The sequence below is a fragment of the Papaver somniferum genome, chromosome 7, assembly GCF_003573695.1.
Source record: "Papaver somniferum cultivar HN1 chromosome 7, ASM357369v1, whole genome shotgun sequence".
Taxonomy (NCBI): Eukaryota; Viridiplantae; Streptophyta; class Magnoliopsida; order Ranunculales; family Papaveraceae; genus Papaver; species Papaver somniferum.
In genome coordinates this window covers 231,579,722-231,599,737 of record NC_039364.1, presented here as the reverse complement: position 1 = coordinate 231,599,737, position 20,016 = coordinate 231,579,722, and the positions used below count along the sequence as shown (strand labels likewise).

Here is a 20,016-nt window from a genome sequence, read left to right as displayed (position 1 = left end):
GCTATCTGGTAGAATATTTGGAAAGAAATAAATGACATATACTTTAATAACAAGGCAAGGGCTTTTAAACAGCTTATCATTGCTAAAAAAAAATGCTCTTTGTATAATTGGTTAGAATGTCGAGGATATATCACACTGATTTGTTCAAAGATATATCATTATTTACCATTATTTGTAACTGGAATGTTGTCTTACACATCTAAACAGATGGTTTTTTCTTATCTTTTTGTATCTTGTTGTCACTTCCTTGTGACTTATTGATTTTTAATGAAAGTTGTCTTTGCTTTGTCAAACAAAACAAAAAAAGAAATACCCAAGGTGATTCCCGTACAAAAATGATTAGAATGTCTAGGTTTGTACGCAAGCAAATAAATGGATTCCACCTGGATTGATATATCAATATTTCGATTTCCTCTCTCCAGCTGATGGCAACTTACGCCTACTTAAAGTTGCTCTTATACAGGCATTCCCGCAAAAAAAATATATACGAACATCATTGTTGTAACTTAAACATACACAAGTAGAACAGATCAACCTAAAAACAAAAAGAACAAGAAAGATTCTCGTGCACCTTCTCCCATCATCCGAATGGCTGTTCATTAGGCTAATTTTCAATCTCCTCCGTCATTTCAATATGCAAATTTGTATTTAACATGATTACACGACTCGTTGATTTATTAACAGTTGTCTGTAGTTTTATATGCGGATTAGCTCCATCTTTTACATAACTAAGCATGAATATCCATACAAAACAGTCAAATGAATTCATTTATAAACAGATAAATAAACATGTAAAACTTGCCTGTCTTATCTTTGTTCACAAAATTTTAATTTTGGGCACGGCCACATGCATTTGTAACTAACGGGGAAATACAAATGAGATATGAGAGAAGAATCTAAGTCCATCATGTTTATAAGATTATAATTACATTGCATTAAGCCGAAAAAATCAATTATGGTAGACACAACAAAATGAACATTAACTAACTTCAAAAAAAAAAATGAACAAATATATGAATTTGGAGATGTATGAGCCAACTTTCTATATGAGAATTTCTCTAGGTACAATTGTGTGGATTTCTAATAACACCAAAGAAACAAATGTATAAGAAAGAGAGGTTCAAGCATCAGAGGGAGCTATCCAGTGTCTTCCATTAACGAAGCTCTTGGCAATAAAGGGATGGGCGGTTTCATAATCCAGTTTTCTTGCCCAAGATACTCCTCTCACTGCATTAGCTCCTGGTCCCCAGCTCTTGTACACCCCGAAAAACGCTGTCCTGCAGGCCGTAGTTACACCAGTTATGAAAACACACAACTCAATTAGAATCATCTAGGTCTGTATGCTTACACACACACATTGATCTATATGGCACATGCAGATATATATCATCAAAAGAGAATATATATATATATATATTATAAAAAGAAGTGGTGTGTGTAGTCTTACAAATCCGACCATCGATTTCGTCATCCCACGATGGAGATTGATCGGTTATATGTCCTATATAGACGTCCGTCCGATCCCTTGGCTTCCTAATAAAAATATGATTCTAAAGATTATTTAACAGCGTCGGATCCTTGGATTTCTTAATTTGACTGCAGCGTCGGATTTTCTAATTTGACTAAGTTTCCGTTAATATAGGCTAATACTAAGTAGATGTATTTATAGAACAGAAGAGCGTCATTCTTTAACGGTTTCACCAACAGATGGTCTTCTATCTATAGTTCTTCCCCTCCATTAACGACTTCTAATTCTTAACTTCGTCTCTCTATATCATAATAATACTAAGTTATTATTATGGATGATTTAAAGGATGGATACGGTGAAATAAAAGAAAACAGAGCTGATGATTTTTAAAAAAAAATTGGTCTAAAGAGGAAAGGAGAAGAAAGAAAACCTAATAGAGGAAGAGGAGTGAATTGGGTAAGAGGTTTTATGTTTAATGCAACCAAATATCTCCTTACTAATACATCTCCACGGAAAACATATGGCTAAGGGTCTGTTTGGCTTATGTTTGGTGGATGACTCTCCATGAAGATTATCCGTATACACCAGATATACTCTGGTCCATCGAACGTTCAATCATCCAATAAGCATAATGATTTGTACCATAACTTTCTCAAGAAAATTTAAGTTAGCCTCAACTAATCTAAAAGCTATTTTTAAAAAACAAATAAAATAAAAAACATGGTAAAGATTTATGTGCGAGATTTAAGTGTCACAACCCCGACTAACAAAACATTAGGGAATGTTTAAGGGCCACGGTCGGGGCTGTAAGCCCCTACTAATTTGACCTGACCAACAAAATACTATAGTATTCTCAAGGGACCACGGCCCCGGCTAATTTGACCCGATCAACAAAATACTATGGTATCCTCAAGGGACAACGGCCGGGGCTGTAAGCCCCGGCTAATTTGACACAACCACAAATATTAGGGATGCAAGTCCGAACTAACTTATAAGCTCGATGTTTGACCGTTATAATCTAATTAGTTTTGCGAATGACTAAAAAAAAATTTCGTAGAATACGGACCGGCCAATCAAACAACAAAACGAAAACGAAAAAGAAAAATATATCACCCGGCCTACGGCCGGGTGATACCTAGTATATATATATCCATATTGAGCAGATCTAGTATCTCATAGTGTCTTCCTGAAACCTCACAGCAGTTGGGAATTCTTGTTTATACGTACTTGTTTTTGTTGCTCGAATGGTCCCAATCATCCCAACCACCTCGTGCCACGATGTCGTCAAAGTATGTGAAGGAGTAAACGATCCTCGAGTATTGACCCATGGCACGACCCACATAGAGCGGACCTGTTCCAGTTACACGGCAATTCACAAACGCAAAACCTGTTTTTTCGTCCGGTGAAGTTCTAGCGTGTGCAGCTATTGAACCAAACCTCCTTGCTATTGAGTGCAGTTCACAACCCTATATCAGACCACCAATACAACAATTAAAAGAATACTTTCGTTAGAAAGAAATTCTCTAAAGGGTACACATGCAATGACAATTATGTATGTATGGATTAACGTACTTTGTACATGGAACGTCCATTTCCAAAGATGAAGTCAATTGAACCCTCGATGAAACACTCCTTGAAATAATGTCGACCTGCGTCATCACATAGGGTGTCTTGTGCACCATAAAATCCACAACCAAAGAAGTAAGCCTTGTCCCCTGATATCCTAAATGCTGCTGCTTGCCATCCTTGCATTCCTGGCATAGGTGCTGGTGATGTATTCTTCAAATACATGTGACCACATGTCATTAAGTTATCACAAGTTGAAACAGTTTGGTCATAATAAAAGCTAAATTTCAACAATATTTTCTTCGGTGTATACAAAATTTTCATTTACTAGGTGATCACGATACTACAATGAGCTAATTGTCTGCGACGTGATTTCCATTGATCATATTGACCTACTCGTTCATCTCCTTGTGGATCTCACAAGTGCTACTAAAGAATAAATGCAAGTTCCATATGCTAAACGTTACGGTATTTTATTTTTTTGATCGGTTAAAACGTTACGGTATTAATAAATGAGAAAGTACGTAGTAATAATACATTGGGAAAATGTACTTAGCTAAGTGGAGTAAATCCGGCCCCTTTCTTGGAGTAGCTTGTGTTTGAACTGGTTCTCAAATGTATTTCTTGAGCAGAAGAAAATAAATATACTCAGGTATACCTTGAAACTAATGTTTCTAGCAGAGAAAAAATTAGCAAGAACGGTAACAGAAGCTGTTCTATATGTTCTTAGTTGTTGGCCATTGGGACCACGATCACTCGCTCGATCATGCCACTGTATGATAGTCTTTTCCTTTCCTTCCCCTTGGAAAGTTATGTAAGGCTTCGTCGCCTCTATTACAACCTTTTCACTGCAAGAGAGATTGTATGATGAATTAAAAACACTTCATATTAATTCAAAGAATTTATATAAGAACAATAATGTGCATATATATAACATACATGTAAACTCCGGCATTAATCTTTATAAGAACATTTTTCGTGTTGTTGTTAGGAACAGATTCAACAGCAGCTTGAACAGACAGGAAATCACCCATACCACTAGCGTCAACCGTGATAAACAGGTGACCGGACGGTCCAACCCAGTGGTGCCCATGATTATGATATTGTTGCGGCTTCTGCGTATCATTCGTCGTGTTTGATATTGATGACGATGTAAGCTGTTGCGTTGAAGATGATAAGTATTTATCATTATAGTTCGTAGGTGTAGCTAATAGTGTTGTTGTTGAGACGAAAAACAAGAATAAATACAAAATGAAATAAGAGAAGGAGAAGGAGACTGCAGCTGCCTTGTTAGTAAGGGACACCATTAAATTGATTAATAGTGCACAGCAGAAAACTAGTTGAAGAAGAAGAAGAAGAAGAAGAAGAAGAAGAAGAAGAAGAAGAAGAAGAAGAAGAAGAAGAAGAAGAAGAAGAAGAAGAAGAAGAAGAAGAAGAAGAAGAAGAAGAAGAAGAAGAAGAAGAAGAAGAAGAAGAAGAAGAAGAAGAAGAAGAAGAAGAAGAAGAAGAAGAAGAAGAAGAAGAAGAAGAAGAAGAAGAAGAAGAAGAAGAAGAAGAAGAAGAAGAAGAAGAAGAAGAAGAAGAAGAAGAAGAAGAAGAAGAAGAAGTTGCTGGGTCTGAACTATGACACCCCTTAATTCTCTGTCTGTTTTTTCTGATGAATAGGAATATGGGTTTATATATACTGTACTAGTAGTCTCTTCCAACGGTCTGTTTTTCTGTCACAATGCTCGTGGCTCAGCACTCTAGCTAGGTTCAATTATCTGTTTTTGTTATCTTCTTAAAAAGATGCTGCTTCAATTTTGTTGGCTTATTATGGTCACACCAAACTGAATGGGACAGTTTGATAACCGTTGATGTATTATTATGGACTATGAAATTAAATTGTTCTTGACAACAATTAAACATTTATAGTGAGACAAATAATAAATTTCCGAAATGATTGAATCAATAAGAGTTTTGTCACAATCTACATCAAGACAGTGTCGCAGTAAAAGAGTTTGACACCAGAAAAGTTACCATGGTTATTGAACGGCTCCCTACTCAAGCCACTTGAGTTGGAAATCTACTAGGTGACAAATAATACTACTTCATCATTGCGTTGCCACTGAGATAAATTATTGAAGAAATAGTTGCATTTTTACCTTAGATTCTAACGGTCACCTTGGATCACTATCCATGTTCCAAACTCTACAAGAAACAGAAGGAGGATAACATAAAAGAGGTGGTCATTGCCAAATGGAGGAAGTCAGAAACCCTGCTCAATCACGGGTATGGGAATCATACAGGATTAATGGCCCACAATCCACTTAAAAGAAAAATCGCTTTTTGAAAGTTGGAATCTCAACCGAACATGGACCACACCCATTGACAAGACAAAATCAAATCTACTCAGAGACTAGAGTAAAAAAAAAATTTGTGAACATTCTATAGTAAATTTATCAAAATAAAGAAATTAGTTTGGGACTGCATTGAAAAATGAATGCAGGTAGGTCTGCTAGTTACGGGGTTTGTGAGTAGTGAAATTGGCCCTCAAAACCAAGAAAATCCTGTCAAAATAAACTCTTGCAGTTTAAGACTTTAGTTCTTTTTGCTTGCTTAATTGTTTCGGTTCGGCTGGTACAACTACAATCACAACTACCTGTCAGACCAACTCAACTGGTGGACACAAGAGCCAGCTCATAATCCTGATCACTCTCTTGTCTTGCCACCAATTAGATACATTCTCGTCTTGCCACCAATTAGATACATTTATGTTTTCCAAGCCCAGCAAGTAAGTCAAAGCTTTCCATAAGAGCAGAAGAAGCATAAAAGATTTTGGTCAGGCTTCCTAGATGTTTCCGTTAGAATCTCTAGCAATTGCAGCAGCAACCCCATCTGTGTTTCCGAAGGCAGCATCCACATTAATCTTTATGTGTGAAGTAGGAGGAACCCATTGTCTTTGATTTGTAGGAGTTTCAGATGCTGAAGACTTGAAGTGCGCAAACGAGAAGGTAGATGGCCAAGCGTAGTGCATTGACTCTTCGCTGTGCAGTTTGAAATCAAGACCAATCTTCATAAGCTTGTGACGGAATTGCGGTACCAGAGAATTCTTGCTGCTCAAATAACATTCTGTTCCTCAATTCCCAAATTTCCACGGAATGCAAGCACCAATATTGAAAGTTTTGAAATTATCATCATGATGTAACCAATTCTAAATAAAGGGTCTCTTGCTTATTGCTCAGTGAAATAACCAGATTATGGGTGGAGTCTTCAAACACTTTTCTAAAGTAAGCAGATTCAAAGAATAAATGACCCACTGAATCATTCTAGAGCTGACTTACGTAGAACACATTCAGGCTTACATTTGTTTATGAAACGATGTATGTTATACCTCACACCAATGCCGTTATGTAAAAGTTGTCACGCAAAGGTCTGACTTCTAGGAGACATTTGCTTATTTCTCCAAAATAATTTCTAGGCAAACTAGAGCATGAAGGTATATTACCAGCCAATAACTTATAACAAGAATTTGCGGTAGAGTTACCTGTGGGTGTTTTTAATCAAGCCTTTCAGTTCATTGTCTCCCATAATGTGGATGGAACTGGTAGCAGTAGCCTCAGTTGGAGAGAATAGTGAGTGAAGAACATTCCAAACCTGTGTTAGTTGTTGCAGAGACAACAATTCAGAAACATGCTATGGAAGGTTTGAAACCTGGAATCCATGGGTCTTCCCATATTCTGATAGAAGAGCCATTTCCAACTAGCCAGCAGCAGTTATCTGCTAGTATTGGTCTAACTGAAATTATGCCACTCCATGTTGATGAACAACCAGTAGTGAATTCTTTAGTCCAGAAATCTGAATTTTTCAGATATCTAGCCTTTGGAATTTCAACCCACATTGCATTTGGCTTTGTAAGGAATCTCCAGGTAGTTTAACCCACTCCATATCTCTATTCCCCATCCATCTTTGACTTGCAAATCTTCCTCCGTGATACGAAGTAAAGCTTTATGTGTGATGTGTCATATCCGCACCAGAATGACCTTTGTATCTTCGTTATATGTTGAAAACACCTTTTAGAAGAATACATGCAACCATTGAGAGTGTTGCAATAGAAGATAAAACTGACTTTTACAGCACAGTTCTACCAGCAGATGACAGAATATGTTGCCTCCAACCAGAAAGTTTTGAACTGAAATTTGAAGTTAAGAAATCAAGGGATTCCATGCATCAGATTTGTCTTTCTTTATACTTGAATTTCTTGGGATGACTTACAAGTTACAAGTTATAACACAGCGTGGGATCCACTCTTCTTGTGGCTTCATCAACAGTTTTTGGGTAGAGTTACCCCTTAGAAAAAAGGTACTGGCTGCTAAATTCTACTTTCTGCTCAGCAAAAAACAGCAAAAAAAAAATGTCGGTTATAATCTATATACCAGAACCACTTAACCTAAAGCTAATAGAAAAATGAATGAATCAGCAAGACAGACTAAATGAGATAAGTAATGAGAACTTAAAAGATGTTAACAATAGAAAGGAAAACAGAGGAAAACTTCCAAAATTTCAGTCAGGAAAAAGATTTTCTTGCTTGAGGTAAAGAAATTCAATCTAAGACAGCAACACTTGTTGCTGTAAGAAAATATGCCATTCACCTACAAACTTAAAAACATAAGATCACGCACAACGTCCGCGATCCACATATAAGATGAAACCATGAAACAGAAACTTGCTTCAATGACCTCGAGCAGAGCGCCCGTAATATAGATCTTTTCATAGCAAAATTTCCAATTAATTAGCTCCACTTGATAATGAAAATTAAACCGTGTACAGTAATAGCACCTTGCACCATTCAAATAAAGTTATTCTAACAAGACACTGAATCACAAACACACAGACACTGTGTTAGCTATATGGGACGGTTTCACATGAAAGATGCAAATGTAATTAGTATGTTTGAAGATAACAGAATTCTTCTTCCTTCACTTTGTTTTATGTCAGGATTTAGAATAAAAATAGATGTCTTACTTGGCTGGAATTTTGGTTACTAGCTAGACCCATAAGCTTTTTTAAACTTCTTTTGTTAATTTACAGCAGGGATTGTAGCTCAATACTTGTCTTGATGCTTGTAGGGTTGGATTTAGGTCTTATAGCTTATGTGAACTGCTTTGCATTGCTCGAAACAGATGAACAAATTGGTTCTCAAACTTGGTTGTGTTTGGTGCTGCTTTTCTCATAGGCCATAGCTAAACAGGCAAGAAAGTTCCCTAGGCCTCAAGGTTTTCATTACATTGCTCTAGTACTTTTTTTACAGAGATACTTGTGTAGCTCAACAAGGTTTTCATTAGAATGCTCTTTCTTCTGGAACAATTGGAATAAGATCCCGAAGCGGCTAAGCCTATTTTTACTGTATGAACGAATAAACCAAAGAACATTTCATTCTACAGGGAATGTTTTCAGATACACCATAAATTGCAGATGATATAGACTCTTGACTACTTTCCTATACGACATTCGAAACCCAATTCATAAATGGTAGTCTAGTGAACATGCAAAGCAACAATTACCCAACTAGTTGACATGTGATTGTTAAGCTTTGCTAGCGCAAGAGGAATCAGAGAATGCAAGACTGTGCCGTGCAACTTCTTCGATCCACAGCAATCGAAATGTTTGCCCGAGTTAACTGATTTTGACTAAAGCACTCTCAACAACTGTAACTAGCCTCTAAGTAAAAGGCAAAAATGCATAAGAATAACAATTTACTATTAACAGTGATGGGAGTCAATGGACAAAGCTACTCAAGCAGACGAAACCCCTGATTTTCAGCAAATTAACAAGTCAAGGAACATCAAAAAATACCTTACCTTGCATGGTCCTCAGCAAGTCTTGAAGTTTCTTTTATCAAAGGGCCAGCAAGCCAGTCAGAAAGAAGAATAGCATGCTCCCACACCACTTACAGAGGCTTTAATATTTTTACCATCCAGTTAGCAATTACAGCTTCCATATGAATGGTTCCCAATCATTTCTTCAAAGAAAACAATGAACCTTTACACCTTCAAATAGATATTTGCGCCTTTCGACCTTCAATTGCAGCGGGATCCTCATCCATATCAAATCCTCAATCATGTAGAACCCACCTGACAGCATCCTGAAGAGACAAAAGCCAAGGGATAGGACTGGGTTTGACTAGCAGCCTTTAAGAAGAAGTTGCAAAAGAAACAACCTACAAAACCTCTATAAGCCTTATGATTGTGTTCAGTTCACATTTCTGATACTAATAGCTGAACCTCAATGCTGCACATTATCTAAAGTTTGAAGGTGGCAAAGAATAAGCTAAGGCCAAATAAACTCAAAGTATAAGAATAAGCTAAGGCTAATTGACATCTTCCAATCTACATTTAGAATACCAAATAAGCTCAAAGCTACTAGCAATTCACTAGTCCTTTGCAGAAAATCAAATCAATCAAGCCTATAATTCACTTGGTTTTTCTTCAATTGTGTCTATTTAACTGAATAAAATAAGGAATATATTACAAAAATCAAAATCAATTCCAAAATGTAATTCAGTTAAATCATCACATTTCATTGACTTTCTTACTCCATAGCCAACTCAACCACCTTCCCCAGGTTTAGTGGAGATGACTGATGTAATAATGCCAAGGAATCATTTTATGACAAGTAAAAGCATAATCTGAGTTTGATCCATCCAAGCGGAAAATAATACCTTCTGCTGAAACCAAACAATTCACTTGCCCGCCGGAGGATCTGTGTAATGTGTCATCTATCAGAAAGTGTCAAATATTAGGGTCAAAATTTTGGAGAAGCAAAAATCTACTACGTAACTAGAAGGACATGTCATTGAACACAACTGCAATGGAAATGGAAAAAGAGAACTCATTTGAAAAAATAACAACATGCATCAAGCAAGAGACTCAAACAAGGAGGTATTAAAAGTGGATCTTCTAAAACTTCCTTTTTTAAACTGAAGTCGAAGACTAGATACCTGATTTTCGAAATAAGCCAAAAAGGCTCTGATGGTTTCTCTGTGGGGTTTTGATACACCATTCTATAAAGGGTGCACTCCTTCAACAATATCATACCTGTCAAATTCTGAACTCAGCACACTAATTCAACAGTCCCATGACCACGGAACCTAGCAAAACAATAACAGAAATCTAAAATTAAGAATCTAAAGACAATTTGACTTGATAACACCACCACATAAAATCGACCGAAGAAGATAAACAATGCTAGGAAAAAACAGGAAAACCACAAGAAATTCTCAGAGTGTAAGTAATTTTGAGTAAAGAAAAGATTTATCACATGTTTTAAAATGCTAACCAAGAAGCAAATCGTGATTTTGACATTCTTTGATCAGTCAAGCAAGAGATATTTCTAATTGTTGACTCCTCCCAATAGTGGTAACAGTCTAAGGAGTACAGCATGAAACCTGGTTCAAAATGTCATTTATTTCAAATCTTACCACATTAAAGTGGAAAAGGTGAAAGCGGGATAGGCAGGCTCTCCAAAACTACGTGCACCATTAATCATCAAATTGAGTAGACATCAAGTGATGGATAAAGTCTTCAGTGAATTAAAATGAACAAACTCATGATACCTAATTCAAGTTTCCAAAACAAACAAATACAGACTAGTTTTGAATAGGAAAAGGCAGATTTAGTTTCAATCAAACATCAGAACATCATTTGGAAGAAATCTAACTTGTTAATTAAAATTACCAAGTACACGCAACAATTTGTGCAGTATATACTTCAACCGTCATCAGAAACCGGAACGACAACATTAGATGCAGTTCCACCTGACACAATGTCATCAAATTCTCACCAGAAATTGACACATAAAAATCAAAATAAACAGTAACAATTAAGAGAATCAAAAGATTATCATGTGTAAGAGAGATTTGAGACCTGATTCTTCAAAGGAGATTCTCGAGAGAGAAAGAAGAAACTGGGAATTTTAGCAGAAAAGAATTAGAAGGAGAGAGAATCTGAAGAGGAAAGCGGGAAGGCCCTACAAATGACCGCCATACGATTCTGAACCAGGTTTACCCCGATTTAATCCTAACTCGAACCGCGTGAATTCACACGGTTATGTTTGTGACTGAACTCTGGAGCCTCTGGCTGGTATACCGGTGTCAAACTCGGGTGTTATTTAGCACTTGCCATCAAGTGCAGCGTCTTATATGAGAAACCAGACCATATGCTCGCAAGCTAAGATTTAGAAGCCTTTCCAAATATCATCTTCAGTAATACTACAAATACCAAGCTCTCAATCAGAAACATAACAAAAAAATTCAGAGAACTGAAGGCCTGGTGCAGCAAAAGATTTCATAAGTCTAGGAATTCTCTCTATTCTTTTTGCTTCTTTATACTTCTTCTTTTAGTAAAATCATGGCAGAGGGGGGTGAGTTGCAGTTGCTTGATCAAAAACGATATGTGTATGATCGTTTATTTGGGAGTGATTTTGAAGATGATTCACTAAGAGTTGTTGAACCAGCTGTTGTTGTTGATTTGAAACAACAAACTGAACCAAGAGAAAGATGCATTCTCAGGCTTAGGGTGAGAAAGATACCAGGGACTGTTAAAACTTAGGTAAATCTTGTTCTTATTTTATTCATTGTAATGTCGTAGCTATTTATACATGACTCAAACTTGGTGAACAATCCTTCCTAAAGCACGAACTTGAGCCTTTCCTTATGGGTCTCAAATTCGTGACTTACATGGACAATACTTTCCATAGACTGACCACTACGGTCTTGGAAAGATATTACGACACTTTCCTAATATATCGCTTTCCTTAATACCCCCTCAAGACGGAGCATGTAGGTCACAAATGCCCATCTTGGACAAAAGACTTTGAAACTGAACTCGGCCTAATGATTTTGTGAAGATATCCGCCAACTGCAACTCTGTAGGCGTATAAGAGGGTGAAATAATTTTCTGTACTATCGCATCCCTGATGAGATGACAATCCACCTCTATATGTTTGGTTCTTTCGTGAAAAACGGGATTCTGAGCAATATACAATGCCGACTAACTATCACAAAGGAGACTCATTCCCTGTGTATGACGAACTCCCAAATCACCTAGTAATTGCTTCAACCACTTCAATTCACAAGTAGCTGCAGCCATAGATTTGTATTCTGCTTCAGCTGAACTACGAGAAACTGTGTACTTCTTTTTGGTCTTCCAAGACACTAGTGAATCTCCAAGAAGTACAAACCACCCTGTCAATGATCGTCTAGTCAAAGGACATCTTGCCCAATCTGAATCACACCAGCCTTTTAAACTTAGACTACTATCAGAGCGCAACAGAATTCCTTGCCCAGGATTCTTTTTCAAATATCTAACCACACGAAGTGCAGCTTCCCAATGTTCTTGTCTTGGATGTTGCATAAACTGTGACAAAGTATGCACAGAATAAGCTAGATTCGGTCTAGTCACAGCCAGATAAATCAATCTTCCTATCAGTCGACGATACTTTTCTGCATCACTCAGCAACGGCCCTGTTGCCAAAGCTAGACGATGATTAGTTTCCATCGGAAACTCTGCTGGTTTTGCTCCTAATAACCCCGTCTCCATAATAATTTCCAATGCATATTTCCATTGACAAATATAAATACCTTGCTTACTGCGAGCTATCTCCAAGCCCAGAAAATATTTCAATTTTCCCAAGTCTTTCATCTTGAAACACTGTCCCAAATATGTTTTAAATTTATTAAGCTCCACTATATTATTTCCTGCAACAATCAAATCATCCACATGCACCAAAACATTAAGTTGCATCTTTCCTTTGATCATAGTGAAAAGAGAATAGTCTGAATAAGATTGCCGAAAACCGTAATTCTTCAAAGCTGTTGATAGTTTTGCAAACCAACAACGTGGAGCCTGTTTCAAACCATACAACGATTTCTTCATTTTACATACCATATTAGGATTACCTTTCGCAAATCCCGGTGGTATTTTCATATACACCTCTTCCTCCAAATCTCCATGTAGAAACGCATTGTGTACATCCATCTGATGTACTTCCCAATTTTTAACAGCTGCAACAGCTAGAAAAGTACGCACTGTTGTCATTTTTGCTACAGGTGCAAAAGTCTCTTTGTAATCTAAGCCTTCTACTTGATGATTTCCAAAGATCACCAATCTTGCTTTTAAACGAACCAAATTCCCATTTTCATCATACTTCTCTGTATATATCCATTTACTTCCTAGTGCCCTCTTGCCCTCCGGCAATTCTTGCAATTCCCAGGTACCTTGTTCTTCTAGTGCTCGTATTTCTTCTTCCATGGCTTTCTGCCATCCTAGATGTTTCATAGCTTCTTTAAAGTTGCGAGGTGCAGAACCAGCCGTTATAGCTGCAAGAAATTTCTTATACGTTGTAGAAAATCTATCACAACTAACATAATATGTCAAAGGATACGGCGTACCTGAGGAGGATGATTGTGATGAATGAAGATGAGATGGACTATTTTCTCGAATGGTGTGCGTCACAAATCCCTTAAGCCTACTCGATGGAATCTTCGTACGCTTTCCTTTACCCATATCACCTTCTACTGCAACGTCATTGCCCGGACTCACAAGCTCAGCAGATCGCTCTTGAACTGCTACACTTTCTCCTTCTATCGCAGTTACATCTTGAACTGCTACACCTTCTCCTATTGTCGCAGTCACACCTGGTATACCTACAGCTTCTCCCACTGTCGCAGTTACGCCTGGTATACCTATAGCTTCTCCTACTGTCGCTGTTACGCCTGGTACTGCTGCACTTTCTCCTTCTGTCGCTGTTACATCTTCATCATCACTCCAGTCAAACGCTGGACTCAACTGATCATTCTCAGCTGATACACCAGTCACCTCGGTCTCAATTGAATGACCAGGCTGATCAGTCTCGGTGTCAGTCGAAATTATTGTCTGCTGCGACATAGATGCTTCATTCTTATATGGGAAACTATTCTCACAAAACTGGACGTCTCTTGACACTAGAAATTTTCTTGCATCCAAGTCATATACTTGCCATGCCTTTTTACCAAACGGATAACCAAGAAAAACACACCTCCTTCCTCTACTTGCAAATTTATCCCCTTTATTACTTTGATCATGCACATAGCACAGGCATCCAAACACCTTCAACTGATTATACGGAGGTTGCTTTCCAAACAATATTTCATATGGAGTTTTATTTTTCAGAATAGGTGTAGGCGTACGATTAATCAAATACGCAGCCGTCAATGCGCATTCTCCCCAAAACCGTATTGGCAAGTTGGCTTGAAATCTCAAGGCCCTTGCCACATTCAATATATGTTGATGCTTTCTCTCCACTCTTCCATTTTGTTGCGGAGTACCAACACACGATGTTTAAAAAACTATCCCATTAGTCTTAAAATATACACGCAATGAATTAAACTCGGTACCATTATCACTTCTAACAATTTTGATATCTTTATCAAATTGTCGTTTCACAAGAGCAATAAAATCAAGAAACGTTTGTTCAACTGCGGTTCTATTTTGAAGCAAATGAATCCACACACCTCTTGAAAAATCATCTACTATTGTCAAAAAATACTGTGCTCCACAAGACGATGTAGCCCTATAAGGACCCCATAAATCTATATGAACCAACTCAAAAATACAACTGGATTTACTGAGACTACTAGCAAAACTACTCATATGTTGTTTCGCTCTTGGACAAATGTCACAAACTTCATTATGCTTCTTTAATCTACTCACACCCGGCAACCTTTGCAATACTTTTTCTGATGGATGTCCCATTCGTCGATGCCACAGCTCGTATGAATCTCCACTGACCGCCATAACTTCAACTTGAGGCACACCACAGAAAATATATAGTCCACCTTGCCGTTCACCCACTCCAATCACCTTCCTCGTCAACCGGTCCTGTATAAGACATAAACTGTTAGTACATTGTACCGTACATACTAACTCATCAATAAGTTGTGTGACTGAAATTAGGTTACAAGTTATTTGAGGCACATAAAGCACATTATCAAGTCTCAAACCGCCCTGCAGAATAATAGTCCCTATTTTCTCAGATTGTGCATATTTTCCATCTGGGAGTCCAACAGTACACATCACAATATCTTTCACATCAATCATGTCATCTCTTCTACACGTGACATGATTTGTAGCTCCCGTGTCTATAATCCAAGTCGGTTTAGTTTGCTTACCTTGAAGCTGGGACGTATTTTTCTTTGCATTCAAAAACTCAAGCACCTGTTTGAGTTGTGTTGCGGTTACTCCCATCAAATCTGAGCCGTCTGAGGAATATGTACCACTTGACTGCTTTGTCTCTGATATATTTATATTATGTGCTCGAACCTGGTTGCCAGTTCCTTGTCCTCTACCTCCTCTGTCATTCGCAAATCCACCACGACCTCTACCACCGGTTCTTCCTCCTCGACCATATCCTCTTCCACTTCTAGGTTTATCTCCCCACCATTCAGGATATCCAATAAGCTGAAAACAACCTTCATCCGAGTGTCCTTGTCTGCTACAATGCTTGCAATATTTGTTAGGATCATATGTGTTACTGAGAGTACGTTGATCAGATTGTACCTTGAACGCTATCACATTGTCATGAACTTCTGTTGTGGCAGCTACATCTCCTATTCTGAGACGTTCTGAATTTACCATTGTCTGATATGCTACATCTATTGAAGGAAGTGGATCTCTTGCCAACAATTGTTCACGCAAGGAACCATAGACAGCGTCTAGTCCAATTAAGAAATAATGTAGTAAATCTTCTTCTCTCAAAGTACTAACCTGTGTTGCAATATCACACTCGCACTTGCCACACCTACACGTTGGTACCTTCATATATGTGATCATCTCATCCCATATCTTATTCAATCTTCCAAAATAGGCAGCCACACTTTCTGTTCGCTTTTGTTTACACTCACTTAAAGATGTCTTTAGATGGCATGTCCGTGTTCCACTTACAACACAAAACCGTCTCTTCAAGTGGTTCCACAACAAGTTGGCATCATCATAGTCTCCCAAACTCGATCTGAGTGACGGCTCCAACGTGTTGCTGATCCAGGAGACAAGCATCGACTGAATTGCAACCCATTCTTCCAACTGGTCACTTTCTTTAGGTTCTTTGATTGTTCCATCAATGAAACCAAACTTCCTCTTAGCTATTAATGATTTTCTTATGGCTCTAGCCCATTCATCATAGTTATGTCCTTTTAGAACAACCGGTGTGATGATAATACCTGGACCGTCACTCGATCCTAGGTGATATACTGGATTCTTCCTCTGCGTATCATATTCTATATTCTTGTCTTTGTTTGATGATTCTACGTCACCACCCATTCTCAACGATTTTCTTTTCTTCTTTTTTTTTTTTTTTTAGGGTTTTCAACTGGCTCGTGATGCCATGTTAAAACTTAGGTAAATCTTGTTCTTATTTTATTCATTGTAATGCCGTAGCTATTTATACATGACTCAAACTTGGTGAACAATCCTTCCTAAAGCACGAACTTGAGCCTTTCCTTATGGGTCTCAAATTCGTGACTTACATGGACAATACTTTCCATAGACTGACCACTACGGTCTTGGAAAGATATTACGACACTTTCCTAATATATCGCTTTCCTTAATAGGAAAGTGTCGTAATATCTTTCCAAGACCGTAGTGGTCAGTCTATGGAAAGATATTACGACACTTTCCTAATATATCGCTTTCCTTAATAGGGACCAATATGTATAAGAATCTTTCGTATCAAGTTCAAGAAAAACAAGATGATGTAGTTCATTCAGGAGCCCAAAGTTGAAGCTGCTAAAAGGAAATTACATTGCGAGGAAAAACAAGAAAAGGCAGGGAACAAGATTACTGCTAAACCGAAGCAGGTGAGCAAGTATGCTAAAAAGAACCATGGAGACAGCGTCAGGGCGCGCATAGAGTGGAAAAGCAAACATATAGGGGTTCGGAAAATTAAACATCTATCAGTCCATAAGCCTAATCTCCTCATGGCATTCTGATTTTCTTTTCTTCCTTACACTTTTGCTTTGTGCATCGGATGTAATGTAATATAATTGAAACACACTGAAATGCTTGATTTTGTAAAGGGTTTTAAGGCTTTAAGAAACTAAACCTCTTATTCATAATGCAAGTTTATTGATTGTCTGTGTGTATGATGATTATACCATGATACAAAAACTTGCTTCAATGACCTCGGCCAGGGCGTCCGTAAAATAGATCTTTCCATAGCAAAATTTGCAATTAATTAGCTCCACTTGATAATGCATATGAAACCATGTACAGTAATAGCACCCCTGCACCATTTAAATATAGTTATTCTAACAAGACACTGGATCACAAACACACAGACTGTGTTAGCTATATGGGACTGTTTCACATGAAAGATGCAAATGTAATAAGTATGCTTGAAGATAACAGATACAAGGTAGTATGATTCTTCTTTCTTCACTTTGTTGTTTATGTCAGGATTTAGAATAACAATAGATATCCTACTTGGTTGCAATTTTGGTTACTAGCATTAGCTACCTTAAACTTCTTTTGTTAATTTACAGCAGGGATTGTAGCTCAATACTAGTCTTGATGCTTGTAGCGTAGGAGTTAGTTCTTGTAGCTTATGTGAACTGCTGTGTATTGCTCGAAACAGATGAACAAATTGGTTCTCAAACTTGGTTGTGTTGCTTTTCTCATAGGCCATGGCTAAACATGCAAGAAAGATCCCTAGGCCTCAAGGTTTTCATTACATTGCTCAAGTACTTCCTTACAGAAATAATTGCGCAGCTCAACAAGGTTTTCATTACAATGCTCTTTCTTCTGGAACAATTGGAATAAGATCCCGAAGCGGCTATGCCTATTTTTACTGTATGAAAGAACCCAAAGAACATTTCATTCTACAACTATCTATTTTTGGAGCTTAAAGGATACAATTTTCAACTAGACAGACTCTTGACTACTTTCGTTTACGACACCCAAAACCCAATTCATAGATGGTTGTCTAGTGAACCTGCAAAGCAACAATTACTAAACTAGTTGGCATGTGATTGCTAAGCTTTGCTAGCTCAACAGGAACCGGAGAATGCAAGACTGTGCCTTGCAACTTCTTCGATCCACGGCAATCAAAACATTTGCCTGTCAACAACTGTAACTAACCTATAAGTAAAAGGCATAAATGCATAAGAACAACAATTCACTATTTACTGTGATGGGAGTCAATGGACAACGCTACTCAAGCAGATGAAACCCCCTGATTTTTAGCTAATTAACAAGTCAAGGAATCAGAAAATACCTTACCTTGCACGGTCCTCAGCAAATCTCGAAGTTTCTTTTATCAAAATGCTAGCAACCAGTCAGCCAGAAGAATAGCATGCCCCAAACTAGCAACAGAAAACTTACCACTTACAAAGGCTTTAATATTTTTCCGTCCAGTTAGCAATTACAGCTTCCATACGAATGGTTCACAATCATTTCTTCAAAGAACACACTGAACCTTTACACCTTCGATTAGATTTTTGAGCCCTTCAACCTTCAATTGCAGAGGGATCCTCATCCATAACAAATCCTCAATCTTGGAGAACCCACCTGACAGCATCCTGAAGAGACAAAAGCCAAGGAATAGGACTGGGTTTGACTAGCAGCCTTTAAGAAGAAGTTGCAAAAGAAACGACCTACAAAACCTCTATAAGGCTTATGATTGTGTCCCCATTTCTGATACTAATAGCTGAACCTCAATGCTGCAGATCATCTAAAGTTGGAGGGTGGCATAAGAGTAAGCTAAGGCTAATTGACACCTTCCAGTCCAGTTTACGTTTAGAATACCAAATAAACTCAAAACTACTAGCAATTCACTAGTTCTTTGCAGAAAATCAAATCAATCAAGCCAAAATTCACTTGGTTTTTCTTTAATTATGTCTATTTAAATGAATAAAATAAGGAAAATATTACAAAAATCAAAATCAATTCCAAAATGTAATTCAGTTAAATCATCACATTTCATAAACTGTTTTCATTTGATTCACTTCCAAAAATTAGACAATTGATTTCAGTGACAAGATATTTGGATTAGAAATTGAAATGGAACACATTTCATAACATTTGAGTTACTACTTACATTATATGAAACCCTAATTCAACCCCCAGATTGAAACCATCGAAACTAAACAAACCCCCAATTTCTAAAACCAAAAAACACGAAACAACGATTAAGAACTAGTAAATTTGGTAACAGCTTTAGTACCCTCAGAAACAGCATGCTTAGCCAATTCACCAGGAAGAACAAGACGAACAGCAGTTTGAATCTCTCGAGAAGTGATTGTTGGTTTCTTGTTGTATCTTGCTAATCTGGATGATTCTGCAGCGAGTTTCTCAAAGATATCATTTATGAAACTGTTCATGATACCCATTGCTTTGCTTGAGATACCAATATCAGGATGAACTTGTTTCAGAACTTTGAAGATGTAGATCTTGTAAGTTTCGACTGATTTCTTTGATTTCTTCTTCTTCTTGTCTGCTGTTGAAGCATCCTTGCTTGGTAATTTCTTCTCGGCTCTGGGTTTCTTCCCTGCTGGTGCTTTCTCTGCTTTCTTCTCTTCGGCGGGCTTCTTCTCAGCTGGTTTCTTCTCTGCTTTGGGTGCCATTACAGAAAATGCTTGAAGGAAAACTGAAAAAATTTAGTGGGTGAGACAGAGAATTTTCTAGGGAGATTTAAGAGTAAAATAATGTTGTGATTTTGATTCAGAGAGAGAGAGAGCGTTTATATAGAGATGCTGCTGGAATCTGATTGGTTTGTTATGTTTCATACGGATCGATATTCAAACCGTTGATTAAAGTTAGAATTAATGGGCGGATCATATGAGAGGAGCTGGGTTATTTGCATCACGGTGTTGGTGGACTATGATTGGTCCGTATTGTTTCATACGGATCAATGATGTGGACAGTCGACTGGTGTAAGCATCACGGTGTTGGTGGACTGTGATTGGTTCGCAC

At 37.6% G+C, this 20,016-nt stretch overlaps 2 protein-coding genes and 1 long non-coding RNA gene across 6 annotated transcripts; all 3 read right to left on the bottom strand.

Annotated features, from left to right (window-relative positions):
* Window positions 1–964: 964 nt before the first annotated feature.
* On the bottom strand, window positions 965–4,379 carry LOC113293475 (probable pectinesterase 68). The gene is made up of 5 exons (XM_026542102.1): window positions 3,974–4,379; window positions 3,693–3,882; window positions 3,041–3,247; window positions 2,696–2,934; window positions 965–1,277 (listed from the first exon to the last, which is right to left on the bottom strand). Exons 1-5 carry the CDS (start codon window positions 4,339–4,341, stop codon window positions 1,121–1,123), a joined length of 1,161 nt encoding a protein of 386 aa, XP_026397887.1. The 5' UTR covers window positions 4,342–4,379; the 3' UTR covers window positions 965–1,120.
* Window positions 4,380–5,582: 1,203 nt separating this feature from the next.
* Window positions 5,583–11,041, bottom strand: LOC113299812. Of its 4 annotated transcripts, XR_003335193.1 has the most exons (7): window positions 10,939–11,041; window positions 10,750–10,829; window positions 10,014–10,163; window positions 9,735–9,791; window positions 8,875–9,158; window positions 6,561–7,399; window positions 5,583–6,129 (listed from the first exon to the last, which is right to left on the bottom strand). It is a non-coding gene; the product is annotated as an uncharacterized LOC113299812 (long non-coding RNA). The 4 variants fall into 4 exon arrangements; XR_003335192.1 differs by having other exon boundaries at window positions 5,583–7,399; window positions 8,870–9,158; XR_003335190.1 differs by having other exon boundaries at window positions 5,583–7,399.
* Window positions 11,042–19,021: 7,980 nt separating this feature from the next.
* On the bottom strand, window positions 19,022–19,749 carry LOC113293474 (histone H2B.7-like). The gene has a single exon (XM_026542101.1). It carries the CDS (start codon window positions 19,665–19,667, stop codon window positions 19,233–19,235), a length of 435 nt encoding a protein of 144 aa, XP_026397886.1. The 5' UTR covers window positions 19,668–19,749; the 3' UTR covers window positions 19,022–19,232.
* Window positions 19,750–20,016: the final 267 nt, after the last annotated feature.